This window comes from Chanodichthys erythropterus, chromosome 10 (assembly GCF_024489055.1).
Source record: "Chanodichthys erythropterus isolate Z2021 chromosome 10, ASM2448905v1, whole genome shotgun sequence".
NCBI lineage: Eukaryota > Metazoa > Chordata > Actinopteri > Cypriniformes > Xenocyprididae > Chanodichthys > Chanodichthys erythropterus.
In genome coordinates, this window is record NC_090230.1 from 55,952,857 (window position 1) to 55,979,931 (window position 27,075).

Sequence of the window (27,075 nt, forward strand, 5' to 3'; positions counted from 1 at the left end):
TCAGTCAGGATTTATTCAGTGAAATGGTTAAAGGCCCGTTCACACAAAGGACGATAAATATAACGATATAGTTATCAAAATCGTTATAAATATAAAAGAATAGCAAAGCTCACACCAAAACTACAACGATAACGAAACAGAGGAATTGTTGAAATCATTTTCAGAACGGCTTTTTTCCCCCTTAGCTAATGAACGATAAAAAGACGGCCTGCTTGAAAGAGCTCGAGCATTTAAAGCGGCAGACCACAAACTGCAGCGCGCGCTTAGAATAAGCAAATGTATATTTTGCTTTGGCGTGGAGGCTAATATAGTTATATTGGTGTGAACTGGCCTTTAATGTATTTTGTTCGAGGAGGTCAGTTTAGAGTTTGACATTACACATTTGGTTCAGTGATGAGAACCGCATGAGTCCATTAACAACACTAGATTACTCCATCAGGATTACAGTAAATTACCGTTTTATTAACAGTAGCCCAGACCACGGATAAAACGCTGAATTACAACCATATGTTCTGAACAGCGATTAAAGCCTAACCCTTTTATAATCTACTCTAATGGTTATTACCGAAGATGATGCGTCTTTATACTTCTCCAATCCAAGGATTTATCTCATGGCAGAGAAAAATATGTGATTTTTTGGCAGCAGATATAATGTTCCCCATTATCCCAAATAAATGGGATCGGTCAGGATGTTAAAGGCATGAATTAATTACATCTAAAGTTTTTTTTTTATTTATTTATTTATTTTTGATTAATTATTTTATATTTATTAATTTTAATCACTTATTCTATAAAACAGTTATATGAATTAATGTTATAAATGCTGTTTAATCTGTTATTAAAAAATCCAGCATATGTTTTTTATTCATTGAGTGAATAATCTGTGTCATAGACAACCCTCTTAAATGATTAAACTGCCATGGTGGAGAAAATCCCGTGTGCTCTTATGAATAAATGAAATAAAAGTACACATTAAATGTTAAAAGAGGAAAAAAATAGAATATTGTCCTAGTTGCACGTGTATTTTCCACAGGCATTTCTCAGGACAGCAAATGTTAAACTGCGCCAGAGAAGGACCCCAGCAGGAAGTAAGTGTAGTTCATAATAACTTGCATTGATCAAATGTGTTTTATGTTTTAACAGTCATCGTTTCATCCTTTTGTATTATTTTAAAATACAAATATGCAAATCGTTTGGAATTGAATATTAATAGCATGTTGTGTTTTTGTAATCTAGACTCGGGTTGTCATGTTATAATCAATATATTAAAAACCTAAACACATCTCGCAGCACAACCACAACTCTCACACCGTGTGTCTCGGTCTCAATCAGCTCCCTAGTTCAGTAGTCAGGGCACTGATGAGGGTATCAGCCACATTCGCTTTCATTATACTGATTCACGACCTAGGGAGCTGATTGAGACACAGGGACAGACGTTCCTCTGTTTATATGTTTTTAGTTCGTTGTATTACTGAATGATTATTGAATGATTTAAGGCAATCTGCTTTACCTGATCCAAAGCCCTTGGTGTTTGGCAGCTCGTTTTAAATAAATGTATAGTGTCCAAATCCTAAAAAAAATTATGTCAAACACAGATAATGAGATGAAGTGTTGTTTTGGAGGCCAGTCGTTGTGTTTAATCCAGAGTTCATGGTGAATAAGAGCATTAATTGTTGCACACTGGAAAATGAAAATATGATCCACAAAATCCCGTATCTAAACGCAAGTCACATTTATCAGCCCAGCCAAAAGTTATTAAAACTAAATAAGATTAAGTTTTCCCCTTTACATAAAAATCTATGTGATGAATGAACACTTTCTCCCAGTTTCACAGACAAGGCTTAAAGGGTTAGTTCACCCAAAAATTTTGTCATTTATTACTTACTCTAATGCTGTTCCACACCCGTAAATCCTTCGTTAATCTTCGGAACACAAATTAAGATATTTTATTTGAAATCTGATGGCTCAGTGAGGCCTTCATTAGGGAGCAATGACATTTCCTCAAGATCCATAAAGGTACTAAAACATATTTAAATCAGTTCATGTGAGTACAGTGGTTCAATATTAATATTATAAAGCGACGAGAATATTTTTGGTGCACCAAAAAACAAAACAAAAACAAAATAATGACTTATATAGTGATGGCCGATTTCAAAACAATGGTTCAGGAAGCATTGGAGCGTTATGAATCAGCGTTTATAAAAACAACTTAAATGTCTTAATTGAACTAAGGCCTAATCCTGGCTTAAAGCAGAACTAAGTAACTTTTTTACCTTCATAAATAGTTTTCTAAGTCCTTACAATGGTTAATTGACTTGTAGTGGTGTGTTTGAGGAAAGCACTAACCCCCTCTGGCACGTCTACACCAGAAAACAGCACTTGCAAGTTGAGCTGCGCCGACCTGACACAATCTCGTCTCATGTTCACGTTCACGCGAGAGTGACAAAATGCTTTACGGTAATTCAAAATCAATGTATATATTATGACTTTATAAGACAATTTCGAAAATTACCCACCTCCATCGAGCTTTCTTGTACTGTATATGCAAAACTACTGCGCTGGTGAGTGTTGTAGTCGTTGTAGTCCAGAGCTTGGAGTATTTATGACTGTGTGATTCACTGAAGGAACCTGTAGGGGGAGCTTCGCAAATCTTACTGAGTTCCGCTTTAATCTAACCCTGTCTGTGAAACCAGGCCTAACAGTCTATAATGTGTTATCTCAGAAAGCCTCACTCTCATGACCTGTGTTTTTGTTAGTGTCTCGCCGCACACTGAAAGCAGTTCTTATCGATCTGAGCGGGACTCTTCACATCGAGGATGCTGCAGTTCCTGGAGCCCAAGAGGCTTTAGCCCGGTCAGTGGTATCTGTTGAAAGTATTGGCCATTTGTGATTACAGGATAAGGATTTTTAAAATAATTGCATTCACAGTTAAAATATATTAGCTCTGGGTTATGAACCATATTCGTTTTCATGAATTGATTTGTTTGGATATACAGTACTGTGCAAAAGTCTTAGGCAAGTTAGTATTTTCACCCCCCAAAAAGGGTTTTAAGCCAGTTATTTATATCTTTTGCTGTAGTAGGAAATATCAGTTTACATTTCTAAACATTCATTTTGCCATTAATTGTAATAATACAGTGAGATTTTTGTATGTACAAGGAGTCTGACAACAGCCGGTGCTCCATACTGAGATCTGATCTCACCATCATCAAATCGGTTTGTGATTACATGAAGAAACAGATGAAATTAAGACAAACTTAATAATTAATTGATAAATAATTAATTGATAAATAAAATCTATTTATAACAGTATTTTTTTGAAAGCATCCTCACTTTACAGCATTTGTACACAAGTGGCTAAAACTTCTCACAGTATTGTATCTTTAAAGGAAGGTTTCTTCAAGCATCTTGGAGACATGGCCACAGTTCTTTTGGATTTAGTTTGTCTCAGTTTCATCTGTTTCTTCATGTAATCACAGACAGATTCAATGATGGTGAGATCAAATCTCCTTGTGGAGCACCAGCTGTTGTCAGACTCCTTGTGTATTAAAAAATCTCACTGGATTATTACAATTAATGGCAAAATGAATGTTTAGAAATGTGAACTGATATTGCCTACTACAGCAAAATATATAAATAACTGGCTTAAAACCCTTTTTTGGGAAAAAAAAAGAAGATTTTTGAACAGCAAAAGCCGAAGACTTTTGCACAGTATTTTATAATACTATATAACAGGAATATTTAGTAGTTATTTCTCCTCTATTGTGATGCAAATCGAATGAAACAAACAAGAACAAATGTACGGCAGGACTTGATTTTGCCCATGGGTAATTGATTTGATGGTTTGCTATTGGTGGATCTCACATGAGTGAAAGATTGTCCCACCCTAATGCCAGTAAATGCATCATCAGATAACAGAGACATTCAAGAGGGAGGGGAAGTTACACTATATTGCCAAAAGTATTGGGACACCCCTCCAAATCATTGAATTCAGGTGTTCCAATCACTTCCAAACCGCACAATGATGGAGCTGGTAACAATACTCTCCACTGTACTTCTATAGAAGTTACTCAAGATTTTGGTTCTCATACCAAATTTCTTGAGCTTTCTTAAAAAGTAGAGTCTTGTATGGGCTTTCTTTATAAGTTGTGTTGTGTTTTGTGACCAAGTGAGATCCTCGCTGATGTAGATTCCGAGGAATTTGGAAGTTGTTACCCTCTCTACCTCCGTCTCTCCTATGTAGATGGGTGTATGCTGCACTCTCCTCTTCCTTGGGTCGACAATCATCTCCTTGGTCTTGTTGATGTTTAAATGGAGATTGTTTTCCCTACACCAGACCTCGAGTTGATGCCACCTCTGCCCTTTCTACTCTTTCTCCTCTCCACCGGTGATCAGCCCAATGACTGTGGTGTCATCAGCAAATTTAATAATGCTGGTGTATTGATGAGATGCCACACAGTCATGGGTAAAGAGAGTATAGAGCAGGGGGCTAGAGACACAGCCTTGGGGGCAACCAATGTTGACAGATCTTGTGGCTGATGTTGTATTCCCAATACTGACAGACTGGGGCCGGTCTGAGAGGAAACTCAGCACCCAGCTGGAGGAGGAGCTTGTCACACAAACTTTGAGGGATGACAGTGTTGAATGCTGAAGAATAGTCAATAAAGAGCATTCTCGCATACGTGTCCCTCCCCTCCAGATGTCTGAGAATGGTATAAATGGCAGCATTTACTGCATCATCAGTGGATCTATTCTGACGATATGCATATTGATAGGGGTCGAGCCTGACTGAAATACATTTCTTAATGTGTGTCATAACTATCCTCTCAAAGCATTTCATGATGATAGGCGTTAATGCTATGGGTCGATAGTCATTAAATTATGTAACCGGGGTTTTCTTTGGGAAGGGCACAATAATGGTGGACTTAAAACAGCGAGGTACAGACACCTGTGCCAGAGACAGGTTGAATATGTTCATGAAAACGTCAGCCAGATCAGATGAGCATACTTTGAGCACGCGCCCCGGGATGTTATCTGGGCCGGCTGCCTTCCTGGGGTTAATCCGGCTCAGGACCCGACGCACCTCTGCTGCAGTCACAAACAGCTGCATATGGCCCGTGCCCTCGGTTGGTACAATCACTCTCCGCTGGATGGAATCTGGAATCTCAGAATGAGCATAAAATTAATTAAGCTCATCTGGCAGTGTTGGCCCGCTGATTTTAGGTGGTGGCGTCCTCTGCTGATAGTTGGTAATATGTTGCAGCCCCTGCCACATGAGTCGGGAGTCGCAGGTGGTGGTGTAATCCTCAAGACTCTGAGTATATTGTCTCTTAGCTTGCGCGATGGACCTACAGACATCATAACGAGCCCTTTTGTAGCCAGTTGAGTCTCCAGACTGCAGTCCATAACTTTTTTTGGTTAAAAATGATCCAAAATCAATTTTTGAGCAAGTATATAACCAGCCAGTATTCAAAACTATCTCATTATCTTAGCTTGATTCACAACGGTAAGCTTGTAGTAATGTTTTATAATAAGAGCGACATGGTGGATTTCCGCGGGAAATTCGAGCATGCAGCAGTTCGTCTGTGCATCATTACGTCACATCCATAAACAGGAAGGAAGGAGTCCAGGCTAGTCGGTTTTATCACGTGAGGATGCTGCTGGTAGCGGATCATTTCTAGCCTTTTCTCACAGCAGCTGAAATAATTAAACTTATCATTTTGATGGTGGATTGTAATCCAGAACGGTCCAAATAACAATCATCAGTGATCAACTGGAGATTCACCTGTAGTCAAAAAGCAAAAGACTTCAGACTGCTGAGTGGCTACAGAAATTGAAATCTACAGGTAACGCTAATACACACTAAATACACAGTCACGCAATGCTGATGTTGTTAACATTAACAATTTGAGGACAATATAACAGTAATAATAATTTGCATGGTTTGACGTGATCCGAGCTAAGAGATCGTTAGATATAATCATCATTGGCAGCGCAATTTATTGTAGGCCTAATGCTTTTTTCCTCAGTTGGTTAGAACAAAAGTGGCAGAAATGTTACTTACTTGTTCAGATGATATTTTCCAGTGAAAATTCTTATATTGGTCACGCTTTCAAGACGTAGAATCTGTGATTCTGAAGTTCAGTATCCACACCGGTGTAGTGACTGACAGCAAGCATTAGATTCATCCGCGCTGACGAGCTGTGCCGAAGCACAACGCACATACAAATAACTGTTCTGCATATGACTGCAGTCGCATGTTTCAAACAAGAGATGGTGACAAAGAGGAAAATCGCGGACTACAGTTTTAAAGAAAAAACATACATTAAAGCTGAAATCAAACCTGAATGATGACAACACAGAATAAAACACTATCACTAGTGATCATCAAATCTTTTTAACAGTTTATTTTACAGTCTTTTCAACTTTTTTCACAAAACCTTTGCTCTCTAGAAACCCAGTCAGTTTGGGTTAAAATTCTTTAAAAGGCTTATAAACACTGAATTAATACAACATATTAAATTAAATTAAGAACATGCATCAGAAAAATTGGGACTGTTGGACAATAAATATATGAATATAACAGCTTGATTTTGCAGTGTTGTCTAATGTCCGTTAAAGCAAAAGTGTCCAAAAGTGGGAATTATGTGATAACGGACATAGCAAGGTATCATGTATTTTAAGATCATTATGTTTGTAGCGTGATCCATTAAAACGTACAATATATATATTTCAATTCAGACCTAGATATTATTAGGCCTACTATTACTCCACTAGGTCTAAAATATATTGTTCGCTGCAAACATGATGATCTTAAATTTATTAATTATTAATTTACTATTAATAAATGTTTAAAGTTGCATTAAATAGAAATACTTAATAAAGTAGGCTAACTGTTACCTCAGATGGTTGGTTGGATTCCACAACTGGTAAAATAATATAAGACAATACAACATTTACTGTAGGAGCCATACAATTTACTGGTGAATTAATTTAAAAAACTGTTCTATTGCGCTTCTGATTTGGCAGTGAAATTCGCCCATTTTGGGTGCGTAAGATGTGAAGGATTCGTATTTTCACCCCATATTGGTGGCCATGCTACCGAAGCGCCATCTAGTGGCTGTTACCCAAAAAGTATCAAAGTGTCACCTCTTTGGTTCTAAGCTCTTTGAGACTGCTTCTACAAACATTTGTGAAAGAATGGGTCGCACTCAGGAGCTCAGTGGATTCAAGCGTGGTACCATCATAGGTCGCCACCTGTGCAAGTCCATTTGTGAAATTTCCTCACTACTGAATATTCCACGCTCAACTAGTGGGAACAACAGCTACTCAGCCTCGAAGTGGTAGGCCATGTAAAATCACAGCAGGGTCAGCTCATGCTGAGGCACACAGTGTGCAGAAATCACCAACTTTCTGCAGAGTCAATAGTTACAGACCTCCAAACTTCTTGTGGCCTTCAGATTAGCTCAGGGACAGTGCATAGAGAGCTTCATGGAATGGGTCTCCATGGCCGAGCAGCTGCACCCAAGCCTTACATCACCAAGTGCAATGCAAAGTCGGATGCAGTGGTGTAACGCACGCCGCCACTGGACTCTAGACCAGTGGCAGGGCTCAATGCTAAGGATTTTTTCTACTGGCCCAAATTTTCACTTGCCCCGCCAAAATTTTCACTGGCCCCATAACAAAAAATTAATAAAAGTAAAACACAAGAAAATGGGCCTATAAAATAATAAGTTATTTGTTATTATTTAAAAAATGAAGACACTTTAAATGTGAAATTAAACCCGCCAGTAGGTGGCAGCGAATCACTGTTAATGAGTGAATCATTGAGATTTAACCGATTCATTCAAACGGCTGATTCATTCAGGAAGTGTTGCTCAGAGACGCAAAACAATTCTGTGGACTTTGGAACTATTTTCGTTGGGGAAATACAGCGAAACAGACGATTTGGTGTCTAAAATGTAAGCCACTTGATATTAAGTTCTTGTTCATTAAACTGACTCTGTATAAAATCAATATCACATTTGTAATCATGCTAATATTTGGAGTAAAACGGCGCTCTTTGTTTAATATTGGTTAACAATATTACATTATATAAATATGAAATACATACTGGGGCATTTTTGCCCTTGATCTTGAATTCTGGGGCATTCTAAAGGCATTTTAATAGACTAAACCATGCAGTGAAAGCGCGCACTCTACATATGCACGCACACTAGTCTAACCTACTAGACTATGTCAGTTAGTGCGTGTGTGCACTCAATGGGTGTGTTTTTGTTTTTTTGTAAAGTGAGGGACATACTCGATAATATCAGATTGTTAAATCAACAATTACAATATTATAAACGTTATATATCACACACCCTACAGCAGTGGTTCTCAACTCCAGTCCTCGGGACCCACTGCTCTGCACATTTTGTATGTCTCTCTTATCTGACACAGTCAATTCAGTTCATGCAGACTCTCCTAACGAGCTGATGATCTAAATCAGGTGTGTTAAATAAGGGATACATACAAAATGTGCAGAGCAGTGGGTCCTGAAGACTGGAGTTGAGAAACACTGCCCTACAGCACTGGCCCGATCGGGCAAGTGACCGTTCCGTCTACTTTCCCGAGTGCCTTAGTTCCAGTGAAAGGAACTCTTAATGCTTCAGCATACCAAGACATTTTGGACAATTTCATGCTCCCAACTTTGGGGATGGCCCCTTCCTCATCCAACATGGCTGTGCACCAGTGCACAAAGCAAGGTCTATAAGAGTGAGGCTGTTATAGCTGCAAAGGGTGGACCAGCTCCATGTTAAACTTTACGGATTAAGAATGGGATATCATTAAAGTTCATGTGCACGTAAAGGCAGGCGTCCCAAAACATTTGGCATTATAGTGTATTTTGATTCAAGATTACAAACATGCCAAACTGAAAATTATGAAAGCTTGTTTCTGCCATGAAAAAAAAAAAAAAAAAAAAATTGTGAAATAAATAGTCACTATTTTTTATTGTTTATTCTGTGGCGGAAACATAAAGCTTCCATAGAAAACAACATAGACTAAAAGATTGATCTGAAATTAAAGATATGCATTGTCAACATGAAGATTAAAATCAATTAATCAAAAAGACATTTCAATGACATTTGTTACATAGTCGAAACATTCATCTTTTGTTTTTCATAAAACTAATTAGATAATATGTACAATGTCATTGGCCCAGATTAAGACAGTCTCCAGTCACTGTAAAATTTGTGACCAACACCACAAAGGAATGTAAGAGGACCCTGTTTGAGCGATTGCGTCGGCTGAACTTTGACCTCCAAGAGCGGGAGATCTTCACATCGCTCACTGCAGCCCGTAATCTACTGGAGCAGAGAGCAGTGCGCCCCCTACTGCTGGTGGAAGATAGTGCTCTAGAGGACTTTACAGGTCAGCTGAATAAAATCAGCTTTTCTGAGGGGCCGTTTACACGACACTGCATTTTGGCTGTTCATTTACATGACAACAGCGTTTTGGCGGCCTAAAAAGGCAAACGGGTTTCAAAGTGCAAGTTTTGAAAATGATAATGTTATCTTCTCTGTGTAAACTACAAAAACGCACATGAAGGCAACATATGTGTTCAGTCTATAGGCGTGTAGTGTTTCTTTAAAAAGTGACATCGCCAACTACTGGCCTGGCATGAATAATACAGCCTTTTTTAGTTGTTTTCGTGGATCCGTGTGAAATGAGGATCGTTTTGACAGTGTTGTCGTCTGCATGCAAAAAAACACAAAAGAAAAACTTTTCCATTCTTATTACATCATTGTCATGTAAACGTACCCTGAGTGAGATCTTAAAATTGATAGTAATGGATAAAACAGGAAAAAAATCCTGTAGATTTAGACTGCATTGAAGGAGGTACACGAGTTATATCTAGAAACCACGGGGCTGTGTCTGAAAGTTTAAAAATTGCCTTCAAAAGGATGCATTCAAAGAAGGGATCAAGGCACGTCTGAATCCAATGTTAGCTTCACTTTCTGTGTCCTGAGATACCTTCATCCGATTGATTTTTTGAAGGCAGCATAGACGTATCCTTCGTTGCCTTTGATATCCACAATCCAGTGCATTCCTTTCTGTGACACTTGAGTTAAAAAATAAAGATTGTTGTTAGAAGGTTATTGGTCAGTTTGTGTGTAAATGTACATTTTTGGCCAATGTTTTCCACTTCTGATGTCATTTCTAGCAAGAAATTACTATTGTAGTAATTAAATAATCGCTACTGCTGTAGATCATTAAACTGCTATGCTGCCTCAGAAGTCTGTCCGAAATGAGTTTCGTGAGGTACCTTCATGTGCAGATGCTGCCTGCAAAGTCATTCCTTGATAGGGCAGCGAGGCAACAAGTCAGCTGCCTAAGCTTCCAGACGCAGCCCATAATATCAATTTAAGGGTGTAAACTAAATCTCATTAGCAACTGCATAGCAGTGATCATTTGCAACACCCTATCAACCAAGTAACAACCCTTGGTTAACCATGTACACCCTTGCATGGTTTTGCACTCACATTTTCGATAAAAAAAATAAAATAAAATAAAATAAAATAAAATAAAATAAATAAATAAATAAAAGAAGCACAAAATCTGTTTTAGACAATGTAAGAGATCTAATTTGTCCATGTTTATCATATAATGGTCTGGGTAGATCTTATACTTGCCTCTGCTTCAGGTCTGGAGACTTCGGATCCTAATGCTGTTGTGATTGGATTAGCGCCTGAACACTTCAACTACCAGACACTCAATAAAGCCTTCCGGTAAACACACTTTGTTTTGTAAGATATTTATTGACTCATTAAAAAAGACAATCAAAATATTTGAATCCTTCCATTTAGTGGTTGAAGTATTGCTGCTAATCATCATCAGACTCATTTCATCAGACTCATTTTAGATGGTGCCCCCCTCATTGCGATCCATAAAGCAAGATACTATAAAAGGAAGGACGGGTTGGCTTTGGGACCGGGTCCGTTTGTGACGGGTCTTGAGTATGCGACTGACACCAAGGCGACAGTGGTGGGTAAACCAGAGAAAGCCTTCTTCCTGGAGGCCTTAAGAGACCTGAACTGCTCACCAGAGGAGACAGTGATGATAGGAGACGTGAGTATGAATATGCCAATGACTGTAATATTTGTGACAAACTCATGAAGTCTGTTAAGAACATGGGTTATATTTCACTCAAAAAAAGAAAATCACGTATATTTTAGGACATTTAATATTTTATTTCATGACAGTTAAGCCCCTCTGTCATTACATAGTGCTAATAATAATACATAAAAATAGTATAAATATTATGTAATATCTATACATCATGGTAAAATCTTTTATTTATCCTATTAAGCCTGTGAAGAACATTTCTGGGTCATATTTCACCCTAAAAACATAATAATAATAATAATAATAATAATAATAATGAAATTATATTTTGAACAAAAAACAGCCCTGTTTTAGGATTATTGTTGTCATATCTATTCATTTATTTATAAATGACAATTAAAGAGTTAGTTCACCCAAAAATGAAAATAATGTAATTTATTACTCATCCTCATGCCGTTCCACACTCGTAAGTCCTTCGTTAATCTTCGGAACACAAATTAAGATATTTTTGTTGAAATCCAATGGCTCAGTGAGGCCTTCATAGCCAGCAATGACATTTCTTTTCTCAAGAAGATCCATTAATGTACTAATGTACTTAAACTTACCAGTTCATGTGAGTACAGTGGTTCAATATTAATATTATAAAGTTATATTATTATAAATTTTTGGTGCACGAAAAAAAACTAAATAACGACTTATTTAGTGATGGCCGATTTCAAAACACTGCTTCAGGAAGCTTTGGAGCGTTATGAATCTTTTGTGTCGAATCAGCGGTTCGGAGCACCAAAGTCACGTGATTTCAGCAGTTTGGTGGTTTGACACGCGATCCAAATAATGATTCGACACGCTGATTCATAATGCTCCGAAGCGCCATGAAGCAGTGTTTTGAAATCAGCCATCAGCCTATATAAGTCGTTATTTAGTTTTTTTGGCGCACCAAAAATATTCTCGTCGCTTTATAATATTAATACTGAACCACTGTACTCACATGAACTGATTTAAATATGTTTTTAGTACCTTTATGGATCTTGAGAGAGGAAATGTCATTGCTGGCTATGCAAGCCTCACTGAGCCATCGGATTTCAACAAAAATATCTTAATTTGTGTTCCGAAGATTAACGGCATGAGGGTGAATAATAAATGACATTATTTTCATTTTTGGGTGAACTAACTTTTTAAGCACCCCCCCAGGTCCATTACGGGAATAAGAATGTTGAGGAGAAATCTGTTCTTAATTGTCATTAAACTAATATCAAACTGCAAAAATCTTAATATTCTTTATGCAAAATATTAAAGAAAAAAGAAAAGTACTGGGTAATAATTAATTAACCACATGTACTTACTAGTTACTATAGGGTTAAGTTTGGGGTTAGGGTTTGGTTTAGGGTTAGTTACTTGTAATTATACATAATTTATTATAATCGTAAGTACATGTAATGTGTAACTCACCTTAAAGTGTTTTTAAAGTGCAATTCAAGAATGAACTCATGACTGGATTTGTCAGGAATGTATGTAACAAACTCTTTGTACAGGATGCCAGAGATGATGTTGGTGGGGCACAGAATGCAGGAATGCTGGGAATTTTAGTGAAAACTGGTAGGCTTTATTCTTAATATGCAATTATGTCTTTATAATGCAGTGGTTATAGTTATTTTACTGTATATTAATAATCCTCCTTTAATTTTGTAGGTAAATATAGACCTGGTGATGAGGGAAAAATTAACCCGCCACCTCACCTGACGTGTGACAGCTTTCCAGAGGCTGTCAATCATATACTTGAACATCTCTTAGGATCTAAATAATTGGAAAACTGAGTTTAAAACAATCCACAAAGCAAAGTAATAATGGTACTGTGTAGTTTGATTATTCTTTACTTGTCCTATATATATAGTATTGTAATAAAAGAAAACAAATAGGCTTAATCTCTGTGACATAATTAAGTTGCTGCACTCCTTATGCACTTATTCTGGTATACTCCTATGGGTCATATCACTGCAAACAGAGATAAAGATCTGAATAAAAATTCACTCTAGCTCATGAGAAATCAATCTTTTATTGATCTTTTGAAAAATATGAAAAACTATATTTTGAAATGGTTTTTAATATGCATACCCTCAATTAATTGCAGTATATTTTCCACTAAAATGTTAGATTTATGGTGAGATTTGTAACAAAACACAGCATCTCATTATAAAAAAGAGTAGATAGTATTGCAATAAAAACATTTGTTTGGTTGCTATAATAATGTGTCAGACAGACTCGTACTCTTTCTCCCAGGCTGAGTATCTATCCATCAGACATCTGGCTGAGGGTTTGGTGTGAGCAATTACCTCCAGGAAATCTGCTGTGGTCACAGTTTCTAGTTCAATAACCGGCATATTGGACTGACCTGTGAAAATACACGGCGTAATGGAGACTGTGAATTATGGGCGAAACAGGATTTTGTGATGAAACAGCAGTTTAATGTTGTTCAGAGTGGGACGTGGCATATTTCTTACCTTCAATATGACTTTCAAGGGCATCAAAGATTTTTCGCACAGGTCTCATAGCGGCCTCCTTACACACTAATCTGATATCTGACCCAGAGTAACCTCCCATCTCCTAAAATATAAGGAAGTAGAAATGTCACTACATCTATCTATCTATCTATCTATCTATCTATCTATCTATCTATCTATCTATCTATCTATCTATCTATCTATCTATCTATCTATCTATCTATCTATCTATCTATCTATCTATCTATCTATCTATCTATCTATCTATCTATCTATCTAGTATTCTGTCTCTGTTCAACTGCCAATCAATCAATCAATCAATCAACCAACCAACCAACCAATCTGTTTATTTAAAATTGTGTTGAATTTTGGCATCTGTGGAGTGGATCAAATGGTTTCTCTCACCCGTGCTAGAGAATCATAGTCCAGCTCTGTCCGCAGCTCCACCCCACCTGTGTTACTAACCGGAGGAAGCCAATGACTGATCATGGCTTGTCTGGCAGGGGCAGATGGGAGACCCACCAGTATACGTTTCTCTAGTCTTCTCAGCATGGCATGGTCCAACTCCCTGACAAGATATTAGAAAGATTATAAAGAAAGCCATAACAGCAAATGAATATAGTTTCCTCACAATCACTTCTCACCAGGGTAGGTTTGAGGCAGCAAGTACAAACACAAGATCATTTGATCGTGCCAGTCCATCCATCTGAACTAGTAACTCAGTTTTCATCCTTCTACTGCCTTCATGATCACCTCTTAAAAGAACAAAATAAAAAAAGATTGTAATTGAATAATTATCAAAACTATCAGTTGATTCAATATGATAGTGTTTTATTCACACTATAACATGAATCCAGTCAAAAACACTGAATAAAAGCAGTGCCCTGGCAATCCACAATACCCAAACATTGGATTGTGTACTAACAGTGAGATTTTATAATGTTACTGTCAGTGAAAGTTACTGGCTCATGCTTACCCTTGGCCAACCCCTCGCTGGCTCATCACTGATTCCAGCTCATCCAAGAAAATGGTGGATGGTGCGTGATATCTTGCCAGCTCAAACAAAACCTGCAGAGAAGCATAATATGAGGAAAATCATTGCTCCGCGGAGCACAACATTTCCCCCACACATTTCATAAAACAATAAAATAACACAAATCTGAGAAAATAATGTCCTTAAGTCTCTCCTGACCCGAACTAGCTTTTCAGAGTCCCCTCTCCATTTGCTCACAATACTGGATGCGGAGATGTTGAAAAATGTTGTATTACACTCTGTTGCTACAGCTTTGGCCAGCATCGTCTTTCCTGTGCCTGATTTTTGGGAAGCAGTCATCACATTAAGATTATGCTACACACAAAATTAATTATAATTTATATTTTGGGATTAAATATTCTATAATGCCTTTATACAAACAGAAAACAGGAAGGTCACACCTGGTGGTCCATACAGGAGTAAACCCTTCCATGGTGACAGAATTCCAGTAAACAGTTGTGGATACTGAAAAGATAGAAGAGGTGTTGTGGTAGTTGCTAGGGCATTGCTAGATGATTGCTAAATTGTTTTGAGTATATGTTAATGAATTATCTAGGTGGTTACTAGGTTATCTGGGTGGTTGCTGAACAATTGTTAGGATGTTCTTGGTGAGTACAAAAATGTTGCTAGATCATTTCTAAAGTGTTCTTAGGTTGACTGTTTGGTTCTTGCTTTTGTTCTCTGGATTGGTTGCTAGGATGCTGTTAGATGGTTGTTAGAGTGTTCTGATAGTTGCTAGTTGAATGTTATAATGTTCTGGGGAGTTACTAGGGTGTTTCTAGGTGACTGCTAAGGTTTTATAAATGGCTATTAGAACATTGCTAGGTTGTTGCTATGGTGCTTTGCCATGTCTACTAGGATTTTGTTAGGTGTGTTGCAGTTTTAAGGCATTCTAAATTGCCTTGTTTTGTCAAGTTGTTGCTGTGGTGATCTATGTGTTTTCTAGAGAGCTGATGCATTTCTTAGTGGTTACTAAGCTTCTGCTAGGGTGTTCTGGATGGCTTTAAGTGTTACTAGGCCATTGCTGTGGTGCTCTGGTTGTTACAACTTGAGAAGGTGTTCTGAGTGGTTATCAGTTGGTTACTAAGGTCCTATGGGTGGTTGCTTTGGTATTTTGACTGGTTGCTATGGTGCTTTGCCTTGATAACTATGTTGTTGTTGTTAGGCATATTGTTAGAGTGTTCTAGGTTACTAGGGCATTGCTAGGTGGTTTCTAAGGTGTTATGTAACTGTTACTGTGTTTGCTAGAGAGCTGTTATGATCTTCTTGGGGTTGTTAGTGCATTGCTAGCTGGTTGCTAAGCATATGCTAGGGTGTTCTGGAGGGTTACTATGGCCTTGCAAGGAAGTTACAAAATAATGTTGTAATCATAGGTTGTTACAGCTTAGAAAGGGTGTTCTGGAGAGTTGCTAGTTGGTTGGTATAATGTTCTGAGTGTTTAGGGTGTAGCTTATTTTCTAAATGGCTGGTAGTACATTACTATGTGGTTGCTGTGGGGTTTTGTCATAGTTACTAGGGTGTTGTTGTTAGGCAGATTGTGTTCTGGGTGTTTGCTAAACAGTTGCTAGGGTGTTCTGAGTGGTTATAAAGGCATTGCTAGATGGTTTTACGGTGCCCTAAGTTGCTGTAAGTGCGTTGCTGGGCTGGCTGTTGCTGTGCTGCTCTATGCGGTTGTTAGAGAGCTGCTATGGTGTCGTCAGAGCATTTGTAGGGCATTGTGGGCGGTTTCTTGCTGGTTGCAGTGGAGTTCTGGGTGGCTGTTATTCCATCACTAGGTTGTTGTTAAGCATGTGCTAGGGTATTCTAGATGTTTATTAGGGCATTACAAGGAAGTTTCTAAGGATGTTATATCTAAGTGGTTGTAAGACCATTGAAAGAGTGTTCTGAATAGTTACTAGTTGGTTGCTACAGTGTTCTGGGTGGTTACTAGGGTGATGCTCAGTGACTGCTAAGGTGTTCTAAATGGCTGTTAGAACATTGCTAGGTGGCGGTTTGCCATGGCTACAAGGATTTTGTTAGGTGTGTTGCAGCTTTAAGTCATTCTAAATTGCCTTGTGTTGTTAGGTTATTGCTGTGGTGATCTATGTGGTTTATAGAGAGCTGATATGGAGTTCTGGGTGGCTGTTGGTGCTTTTCTAGGTGGTTGCTAAGCATGTGCTTTTCTGGATGGTTACTAGGGCATTACAAGGAAGGTTCTAAGGATGTTAAAATCTAGGTAGTTGTTAGTCCATTGAAATAGTGTTCTGAATAGTTGTTAGTTGGTTTCTGTAATGTTCTGGCTGGTTACTAGGGTGTTTCTAAGTGGCTGCTAAGGTGTTCTGAGTGCTTGTAAGAGTGTTGCTAGGCTATTGCTGTGGTTCTCTGATTGTTATGGAATGTGGTTACTAACTGTTTGAAAGTGTTCTGAATGATTGTTAATTGGCTACTACAGCCATGTTTCCACCGCAGGAACTTTACCCAGGAACTAGGGACTTTGTGGTGGTACTTGGTGTGTTTCGACCACAGGAACCAGGGTCTAAATGAAGTTCCAGGGAGATAGTACATTTTCAAAGTTCCAGATCTTTCGGGATGGGTCTTGCACGCTGAATATACTGATTGGTTGAGTTCACGCAGCATTTTTATTGTTTGACTCTACGCAACATTTTATTTCAACCATCGTTTTATTAAAGTCTGTTGCGGTGTGTGAAGTAAGAGTTGTTTGCTATTAAAATCAACACTGGAGTTAAAAAACTACGACCTGTGGACTGACAATGAGGTTCAGGCTTTATTGCGCTTATATGAGGAGGACGAAATCCAGCGGGAACTAGAAAGTCACGTGCAGTCCTACGTCACTGGACTATCTTCACGGTACTTTAGACTGCCATGGAAACACAGCTAGCAATAGGCCTGGGGGGAAAAAGTTCCTGGGACAAATTGTTCCGGGTAATTTCGGTGGAAACGCAGCTTAAGGTGTTATGAGTAGTCGCTAAGGTAATCTGAGTGGTTGCTAAGCCATTGCGGGGATGCAGGTTTCACAGATTTTATCCACTAAGTTAAAATCTAGTTTATTAAATAACAGCATGAGCACACCTCTTCTCTGCAAGCTGCCTTAGCAAACACCAGAATCAATTGTGTTTTTTGACTTAACGATGAGAATAACATAAAGTCATATTTTCAATGACCAATTAACTGTCAGACACCCTTTTATCTAATACATGAAAAGTTTCAAGTATTGACAAACCGAGCCACAAGATGTCTTTCAGCATAATGTAATGCAATCATATTCTTTATACAATTCTTACATTATGTGCTAGAAACAAATAATACTGAGCAAACAGAATTTCCAGGTAATAATTGTTTGACAACAACCTTCTTCACCACATGATTGAGTCAGAGATGACAAATAACGTTTACATCTCCTGTTTGTCAGGAGCGTATTGTGAATTTGTAGTCATGACCAGAGAGGCCAGAGATGAGCCAGATATGTGAGCAGTCTGATTGGATGGTATTCAGGTATAGATTTCATGTCATCTTAAGAAATAACCCTGAGCTCGGCTTTCCTGTAGCCTTTAGTGGAGATGTATTCAGAATCGAAGGCAGGCGGCAGCTTGAGAAATACCAAAGTGTTTAGCAGCCAAGCACCTTAATGGGGTAGACGACAGCTTCTTTGACTAATCGCTTGGCAGCCTCCAGACCTATAATGTCGTCCCAGCGCACGTTGGGGTTGTGTAAATAGATATCCTTTATGGAGAGACAGCAGAGAAAGATGAAATTGAGTGCTTCAATAATACATGTTCCACCTTGTGTATATATCTGCACACACACAATGATATTGGATGTATCACGCTATATTATAAAACAGACTGTATGCTGCTCTCTAGTGTTGAATTAATGTTGAAAATACACATTCATTAACACAAATGTTTTTAAATGTCCTATTTATTTATTTGTCTTTAAAAGTAAAATTTGGGTGAAACATCAAAATCAAATGAATTAAAATGAAGCCTATTTTAGGGCTTATCAAGATATTTTGCATTGTGACCTTATTTTTCTTGTTCATGACAGACTTAAAGGTGCTAAAGAGGATGTTTTGTTTTATACATTTTTGCAATATTACTTGAAACTGTCTTTACTAACTGATAAAAGACTCTTTATTAGGTGCACTGAAAGGAATAATATTATTATATATCATCTGTGCACGAGGTAGGGCCTTAAAAACATCAGCCAATCGTTTACGTGATCATCGCTTAAACGATTGGCCCTCTGGCTTGTCAATCACTTCCATGACGTTCCTTGTGCGAGACCTGCACAGCTGCACGCTCCAGTAACTTTCCACACTCCACAGGCGCCACATGCAATGTTTTTGTCCGGAGACAGGAGTAACAACTGCAGATTATGAGTTACCTGCGGTGAGTCCGACATAATGAATCCACTAATACGACACAGGGAATGCCGGTGGTAAACACTCGTGTTCCAATACTCGTGCATGAGTTTTGGGAGGCGTTCCCTCGAAATGAGCTGTGAAGGAGGGGGGGTTGTTCTTACGCATGCGCTCATTTCAAAAACTCACTAACAGTCTTTGGTTTCTCAGTTGACTAAAAGATCCTCTTTAGCACCTTTAAACATAAGATTATGTTTACCCTAATATAGTTTCAACTGCCATACAAGAGAAATGATTTCATAAACATGAACTTACTCTGCTAATAACAGCTGCAAGTTCCCTCATATCACTGTTCATCCCAATGAAGGCACTTATGGGTTTCAGTAAACGCTCCTGTTAGTCAAATATAAGAAATATTAGGTCTCAACAGAAACGGAATGATCAAAACAAATTGGTTTTCATTGTTAAAAAAGAGATAAGGGCTGTTCCGGAACTATATCTCAGTCCCAACAGAGCTTCAGTTGTATTCAGCCTGGAATATTCTTTTAAATGAATGAAAAATACAGCTGACCTACCGAGAAATCTGTGTCAGCAGCACCTTTAACTGCATCTTGAATCAGATTTCTGTAATCAACCTGATGACCCTGATGAAGAAAGTCATATGAGGGTGAGATAATGATGGCAGAATTTTCATTTTTGTGACAAATGTTTGAATAAATGTTCCACGGGTTCTCTAAAAAAATGACCTTTCTCATGTGTGTTCCCTCTTCTGCTCCATTCTTGACGATAGGAGACACATTCAGACCAAATCTTGATGTCTCCACAGGTGTCAGGCTGTTACCTTCCTGGACAGATCAAGAAAAGATGGAATGTTTTCTTCAAAGATATGGAAGCTTGCTTCTGTCACAGAACTAAAAAAAGGTAATTGTTACTTTTTATCTCACAGTCCTGACTTTTTTTCTTGCAATTGTGAGATATAAACTCGCATCTCTGAATTTCTTTCTGGCAATGGCGAGTGTGTGTTAAATTTGGAACTTGCAATTGTGAGTTTCTGTCTCTCAATTGTGAGAAGTCAGAATCAACATGCACATTCCCAAATTTCTATATATCCTAATTATTGTTAATATGTAATTCATTTTTCCAGGAGCTCATTGCTTCTACCTTCAATTAAATTGCTAACAATGATTGTAAATAAATTGCCTAAATTATTACATTATTAGCTAAATGCATACTCTAAATTGTAATGTTGACATTCTCTGTAAAGCTGCTTTGAAACGATATGTATTGTGAAAAGTGCTATACAAATAAATGTGAATTGAATTGAGAATTGCGAAATAAAAACTTGCAATTGCGAGAAAAAGGCTGAATTGTGAGATATATAGTAGCAATTAAAAATTAAAACTTTTTTCTCAATTCCAAGTTTAAATGTTACACTTCTGAGAAAAACGACAGAATTGTGAGAATTCTGACATTTTTTTACTCACAACTTTTTATCCCACAATTTTGACTTTATTTCTGGCAATTATCAGTTTATACTGTAACTTGCAATTCTGACTTTTTTAATCTCAGAATTGTGATATATAAACTCACAATTGCGAGAAAAAAAGTCAGAATTACAAGATATAAATTCTGACAATTCGGACACTTTTGTCCTCGCATTTGCAAGTTTATATCTCACAATTCAGACTTTATAACTCATAACTGCAAGTTTATACTGTATAACACAATTCTGCCTTTATTTTTCACAATCATCTGTTTATAACTCGTAATTCTGACTTTCTTTTATCTCAGAATTGTGATATTTAAACCCACAATTGCAAGAAAAAGTTTGGAATTCCGAGATATAAACTAGCAATTAAAAAACGTTATTTTTTTCTTGCAATTTTAAGTTTAAATGTCTCGGTTCTGAGAAAAAAAAAAGTCAGAATTGTGAGACAAAAAGTCACATTTATCTTTTTTAACTGCAAGGTTATATCTTGCAATTCTGACATACATATATATTATATATATATATATATATATATATATATATATATATATATATATATATATATATATATATATATATTACAAAGTCTGAATTGTGAGATATAAACCTGCAACTGCAAGTTATAAAGTAAAAAAAAAAAGAATTGTGAGAAAAAAAGTCAAAATGGTGAGATATACTTTTTTAATTATTTTTTTTAATTTTTTTTTTATTATGTGGCATAATAAAGGAAAGGGTGTTTGGAGACTTACCCTGGATTTACTGATGTCTCTTGCTGTTAGTTTCGATTCAGACCTTTTCACAGTGTTTCTGGATGGCGGTCGCTGGATGGAGTTGATTCTTGGGAGTGTCTGACAGGATGATGATGTCCTTTCACATATGAATACACATTGAATAAACAGAAATGATCCTGAGACTTTGAATGTTCTTGTGGTAAAAGTACTGAACATACCTTCTTTTACCACTCTTTACAAGCCGACTCTCTCCTATAAAGAAAAAAGTAACACTGAGTAATAACTTTCATTAATGGTATTAACAAATATTACATATATATATATATATATATATATATATATATATATATATCATTATTTAACGTGCATGCAAAAACATACTATAAATTTTGATCTATTGCTAATAATAAAATTAACATTTCTAATAAAAAATACATAAATATTGGTGACTTATTATGAAGTGTTAAAAAAACGAAATGAAGAGTAAAATCTCACCTTGTTCTGGCAGTTTCTTTGTTAGTTTGGGATATTTCTGAAACTTTATAAAATAATAACTCTCATATTCCATAAGAACCGTGTCCAGGTCAACATTATCACACACCTCAAAGCGGCATAAACCAAAACTGCTGTCTTTTTCTAAGGCCTTGGCTGAATCCATATACCTGTGAGAAATACATTCAAATGTATTTACACTTGAGTCTTTTCTCTCATTTGGGAGTATTTCAGTTTAAGAAATGCTTTAAGGGAAAACTCACCCCTCCTCCAGTAAATGATGATAAATCAAAATCAGCAAATTTCTCCTGCGTGTTTCAGTTCTTAGCTCATCCTAAGAAGAAAATGAATTCATAATACAAAGTTAAAAGTTGAAATGTTGCAACATTTCAATTTAGAGGTTAATATTTTTCATAAACCACACTACAGACTGTATTGATCCGGTAGATGGCGCCAAATCTTACATTAAGGGAAGTGCGAATAGCAGCGTGCCAGGTTGCTCTAGCAACACAGGACCCACATTGGCTGTAAACACGGGTATTTAGAAACTAACTAACGTTAGCCCTCTTACTTATTGTAATAAAAGTGTGGTCTGAAGGCTGTTTGAAATTACACTCGGTTTGATTAATTTATTTGTGTTTATATACTCATTCCGTTATACGCATTCATGTATATTAGCAGATTTCTCAACTGTAACGTTAGCTCAATAACAGTTTGTCTGTCTGCCGTGTGAAATCATAGAGAGCAATGTTTAATTAGAAAAAAAAAAGAACAACAACTTCGCTTATTACTTACCGCCTCTCTGGCCTGATTAGCAGTCTTTATTGCTTGATAAGAGAGATCCATCGTGATATGAACACACACGCATACACACACGACATGAGCCTATAATCATAGATGTGTTTACGTAGAAGCCACATTCGTCCGCTCCAGACACGTCGGAGCACCCGCCACCATCTTGGAAAGGTCAGCGTGTCATCATTCACAGAAATGAATCAATGATGGCACAACATTGTTAGAGAGAAACCACCGAGATTTAAAATCCCGAAGAAATGGGATAACCTTTCATATGTGAGAATGTGTTGGTGTTTTTATATGTATCAACTCGATATTACAGGTTTTTATACTATGTAAAACGTTTTAATGTCATGTTAACTGACGCGTTCGTCTTGTTGTATTGTGTTAGTTTAACAATTTCATCTGATATTCATACATAAGTCTAACTACGATTGCGTGCAGACGCACAACTTCCTCTCGAATGTTCACGGGCCGTTGTTTTGACCGTTCCAATATGGCGGACAGCTTATAGAAACAGCCAATAATGAGGAATATGTTTAGATATCTATGCCTACAGCGACCTGAAATGAATTAGCGAACACACACACTCACACGTTTGTTTTTGTGAATTGTGGGGACATTCCATAGGCGTAATTGTTTTTATACTGTACACAACGTATATTCTATCGCCCTACACCTACCCATCACAGAAAAGCACATTTTTACTTTCTCATTCTGTATGATTTATAAGCCTTTTGAAAAATGGGGACATGGGGTAATGTCCTTATAAGTCACCCTCTCCTTGTAATACCTATGTCTTACCCATGTCGTTATACAAATTTGTGTCCTGATATGTCACACACACACAGATGAATACTTGTCAGTTACTTATAAAATTTCCCCTCAAACTCCTATCTTTAAACATAAATGGCTGATATCTATCTATCTATCTATCTATCTATCTATCTATCTATCTATCTATCTATCTATCTATCTATCTATCTATCTATCTATCTATCTATCTATCTATCTATCTATCTATCTATCTATCTATCTAATCTTCTTTGTTTGTACAGTTCAGAAAATAAAACTAAACATATGGAAAAGTAATTCCTCCCTCTTAACATAAAAATTGTGAAATATGAGCGTTTTTGTTTTGCAATGTCACAAATAAATACAAGACTTAAGAATATTAATTGATGGTTTTATTCTGGAGAGACTGCAGGCTGGACATAGATACAGTACATCAGTTTTATACAGTACATATATCTTATGAAAAATAAAGCAGCAATTAATATTCACATTATATTAAAGGTGCAAAGAGTGTGACATTGAAATAGAGAAAACTATCTTTTATTTTTTGTCTATACCTCGTTATAACCGTTTCTGGACAGTATTGAGCTGCTAAAACATCTTGCCATGTTCAAACACAGACATGGACCACACACACAAACATTTTTTTTTTGTGGGGGGGCAGGGGGGGGCAACAATATGTTTTAGAAAAGACATTTGATAAACTCTTTGTACAGTATGGAAAATAAAACTTTCATTGTTGGAAAATAATTACATTAAGTGCTTTCTTTCCATACATCCTATTCAACATGTCATCTGTTCTCCATTTATAAATGAATCACCTGACGTTGTGATCAATTATCCGAAAAACGAAAGGGACGGGACATACAGCGTAGTGTGATTTTCAAAGGACACCAGTATCAGTTAGAAAAGTGCTCGCCTCCAGGATCATACCCTTCACGTACACACGTACTGTATAAAATAGTGTCAGAAAGTCCTGGGTGCTGAAGACTGTGTCGGCTAAAGCGAATCCCAGCGTGGAAGGAATGAATCCGCGGCCGTATTCCACCATCCACGTCCCTGCGCCCCACTGCACTGAGGTCGCCTCTCCCACCGCATGCACTATAGTGTCACCTGCCATTACAAACCAAATGAAGCTTTATGGGTAAGATGTGAGATCACTGTTAGCTCAGAGCGTGTGCTGATGTCATACCTGGATAGTAAGTCTCGCTTTTAGTCGTTCCTTCTTTCCATTGCCTGAACGTTCCAGAAATGATAGTGTCTGATATTTCTGCCCAGTAACGACCTGAAGAAGATACAAATATGAAACGCGAGTGAAAATTCAATAAGTCCTAATGTGGCAAAACATCTGGTGTCAATGTGACATTTACTGTAGGAAAACACCTATGATATATATATATATATATTAGAAGAGAACAAACCATGAGGTTTGTACTCGCATGTCATTTAGGTTCGGTTGAGCATCTGTTTATGTTTGCTGATTAATGTTTAAATGTGAATAAAAGCCTAAATTATATCTGTTCATCATATAAATTGATCCTGTCTCTTCAGAAAATGTGGAATAAACCACTCAATTAATATGGATTAGTTTTATGATCTCTTTATGAACATTTGGAAGAGTCAAAGTTTCAATTGTACAGGCTGTCTATGGGAGGACAGAAATCTCTCGGATTTCATTAAAAAGATCTTCATTTGTGTTCCGAAGATGAACAGAAAAGTTTGGAATGACATGAGTGTGAGTAATTAGTGACAGAATTTTCATTTTTTTGGGTGACCTAACCCTTTAACATTTAATTATTGCAGGTTTGCATTTCACTGTTCTTATTTTGAGGAATACTGAATCTGTTTTTTGTGACTTCTGTTTTCTGAGATGAGTAAATGCCTGTTCACATTTAGTCTGGATCTACAATAACCATCATGTTCACTCAGCGCACACGACACCTCTGCACTTACTCCCGATTTCTCTGTCAGCTGTCAGTCAATAAATAGAAACGCAAGTGACTTTTTCCTATTTGCAAAAGTAACTCAGATATTTTGATGTAAATTTAAAAGTAATATGTAACTTTACTTGTTATTTGAAAAAAGTAATCTGATTATGTAACTGTTATTACTTGTAACTCCCAACACTGGTGGAGATCTTCTCTACTTACCTGAATGTCCACCCGTATCCACTGCTGTCCCGAACAGCAGCACATACTCTGTTAGAGAAGCGTGCAGGAGACACATGGAGCCCATCCATCCGCCGGCATTCACAAACACCCACTGCAGGTCTTCATCAGGCAGGATGTGTCCTGGATACCTCTTACGCAGCTCCACCACTACTTTAGAGAAGGCTTGCTCGTGATCCTGGCCTACAACACACAAAGACAGGCACTTTAGACATCTTTTTTGTTTTAAACATCTATCAGGCAAGTTAAAGACAAGTCACCAGAAAATCAAAATGGACAATTGTTTTTTTTTTTTTTTTTTTTTAATGGTATATTGCATTATTTATTATATGAGTTATCCATACACATTATTAATTTAAATTCACGTGCCTTATAATCTTTTATCAAATAAATTCCCCTCCCTCTTGCAGTGACATCTCTTCTGATGACGTGTTTATTGGCGTGAGGGCGGGACAACCTGTCACTCACATGAGATCCACCAATAGCAAACCACAACCATCCAATCAATTCCCATTTAGCCAAAATCAAGCCCCGTCTTAGTTTTGTTCTTGTCTGTGAAGCTGTTTCACTTGGATATACATCACAATAAGGAAGAAAACACTACCGCATCTTTCTTGCCAGCCAACTTTAAAGGAAGTGTCAGGTAGATAAAGAAAAAGTGAAAGATCTTGACACTGATTATTACACAATTATTGTGTTTGAAATCAAGCAATAGCAGTCTTAATAGGTCAGTCCATCATGATATTAAACTTTGCTTACCAGCAGCAAAAAAAAAAAAAAAAAAATGTTAATAAAAAGCTGTTTAAAACAGCTGAATACAACTTTGTGTTATGTATATACAATCTATACAATAATTATTGTGTATATATATATATATATATATATATATATATATATATATATATATATATATATATATATATATATATATATATATCACACACACACACACTTCAAAGTTGTAGAGCCGTTTAAAATATTTTGCTCTAGGTAACATAAGTAAATATAAATAAGATATTGCAATACTCTGTAGCAAGGTGTAATCCATAGAGCTATTAGCTCTATATATGCATTACAACATTCGCAATATTACTATTGCAACAGATAACAATTATTGCAATACCTTAGCAACAGATGTAACTTCAGAATAGAAACGAGATATACGTGTTTACTCACCTGCATACTGTTTGGCTAACTTGGCAACATCTTCTTTTGTAAAGACATATTGCTTATTTGCCATCCAGTATCTTATAAACTGAACTGTCAACACCAGAACACCAAGAACCACCACCAACTTTAGAATATTTCTTATTAAAGACATCGTAACCCGACCACAAACAACAGTTTAAAAGTAAAAAGCTCTCTGAGATTACAAAAGACATTAAACAGACTTCATTCAGACCAACAGCATGGCATACATGAAAGGTGACGGTCGCTGACGTGAGGTGACGTAACATCTGTGACAACCAATCAGCTGCCACAAACGGCTAGTTCTAATCCAATGAAATCGCACAGGGCTCAACAAGGAAGAAATCGACGCGATGGTGCATCATTATTATCAATATGCCACCAAAATACGCAAAATACATCAGCACCCCTTTTTAA

General features: G+C 37.1%; 3 protein-coding genes across 3 annotated transcripts; 1 reads left to right on the plus strand and 2 right to left on the minus strand.

The window, feature by feature from the left end:
* The first annotated feature begins 1,076 nt into the window (after nucleotides 1-1,076).
* Nucleotides 1,077-19,893, plus strand: hdhd2 (haloacid dehalogenase-like hydrolase domain containing 2). The gene is made up of 8 exons (XM_067398319.1): nucleotides 1,077-1,088; nucleotides 2,757-2,853; nucleotides 9,206-9,414; nucleotides 10,688-10,772; nucleotides 10,896-11,112; nucleotides 12,642-12,705; nucleotides 12,799-12,956; nucleotides 19,827-19,893. Coding segments are annotated over exons 1-7 (786 nt in total). The 5' UTR covers nucleotides 1,077-1,087; the 3' UTR covers nucleotides 12,912-12,956; nucleotides 19,827-19,893.
* katnal2 (katanin p60 subunit A-like 2) lies at nucleotides 13,308-22,724 on the minus strand. The gene is made up of 16 exons (XM_067398318.1): nucleotides 22,508-22,724; nucleotides 21,976-22,046; nucleotides 21,716-21,882; nucleotides 21,439-21,472; nucleotides 21,239-21,356; nucleotides 19,747-19,845; nucleotides 19,576-19,644; nucleotides 19,316-19,393; nucleotides 18,262-18,360; nucleotides 15,042-15,105; nucleotides 14,800-14,918; nucleotides 14,584-14,675; nucleotides 14,252-14,362; nucleotides 14,013-14,175; nucleotides 13,608-13,710; nucleotides 13,308-13,498 (listed from the first exon to the last, which is right to left on the minus strand). The coding sequence occupies exons 1-16, from the start codon at nucleotides 22,556-22,558 to the stop codon at nucleotides 13,359-13,361; spliced, it is 1,578 nt and encodes a 525-aa protein (XP_067254419.1). The 5' UTR covers nucleotides 22,559-22,724; the 3' UTR covers nucleotides 13,308-13,358.
* A 973-nt stretch (nucleotides 22,725-23,697) lies between these two features.
* sigmar1 (sigma non-opioid intracellular receptor 1) lies at nucleotides 23,698-26,904 on the minus strand. The gene is made up of 4 exons (XM_067395696.1): nucleotides 26,647-26,904; nucleotides 25,453-25,653; nucleotides 24,495-24,587; nucleotides 23,698-24,415 (listed from the first exon to the last, which is right to left on the minus strand). Exons 1-4 carry the CDS (start codon nucleotides 26,789-26,791, stop codon nucleotides 24,186-24,188), a joined length of 669 nt encoding a protein of 222 aa, XP_067251797.1. The 5' UTR covers nucleotides 26,792-26,904; the 3' UTR covers nucleotides 23,698-24,185.
* Between the last annotated feature and the right edge of the window lie 171 nt (nucleotides 26,905-27,075).

Coding starts and splice junctions, on each gene's coding strand:
- hdhd2 (XM_067398319.1), top strand. Junction 9,415..10,687: donor TGCTCTAGAGGACTTTACAG/GTCAGCTGAATA, acceptor CCTCTGCTTCAG/GTCTGGAGACTTCGGATCCT. Junction 11,113..12,641: donor AGACAGTGATGATAGGAGAC/GTGAGTATGAAT, acceptor CTCTTTGTACAG/GATGCCAGAGATGATGTTGG.
- katnal2 (XM_067398318.1), bottom strand. CDS start 22,558: ATGGATCTCTCTTATCAAGCAATAAAGACTGCTAATCAGGCCAGAGAG. Junction 21,473..21,715: donor AAAGAAACTGCCAGAACAAG/GTGAGATTTTAC, acceptor TTTTCTTTATAG/GAGAGAGTCGGCTTGTAAAG. Junction 14,919..15,041: donor ACTCCTGTATGGACCACCAG/GTGTGACCTTCC, acceptor CCCAAAAATCAG/GCACAGGAAAGACGATGCTG.
- sigmar1 (XM_067395696.1), bottom strand. CDS start 26,791: ATGTCTTTAATAAGAAATATTCTAAAGTTGGTGGTGGTTCTTGGTGTT. Junction 25,654..26,646: donor GTTAGCCAAACAGTATGCAG/GTGAGTAAACAC, acceptor TGTGTGTTGTAG/GCCAGGATCACGAGCAAGCC. Junction 24,588..25,452: donor GGATACGGGTGGACATTCAG/GTAAGTAGAGAA, acceptor TATCTTCTTCAG/GTCGTTACTGGGCAGAAATA.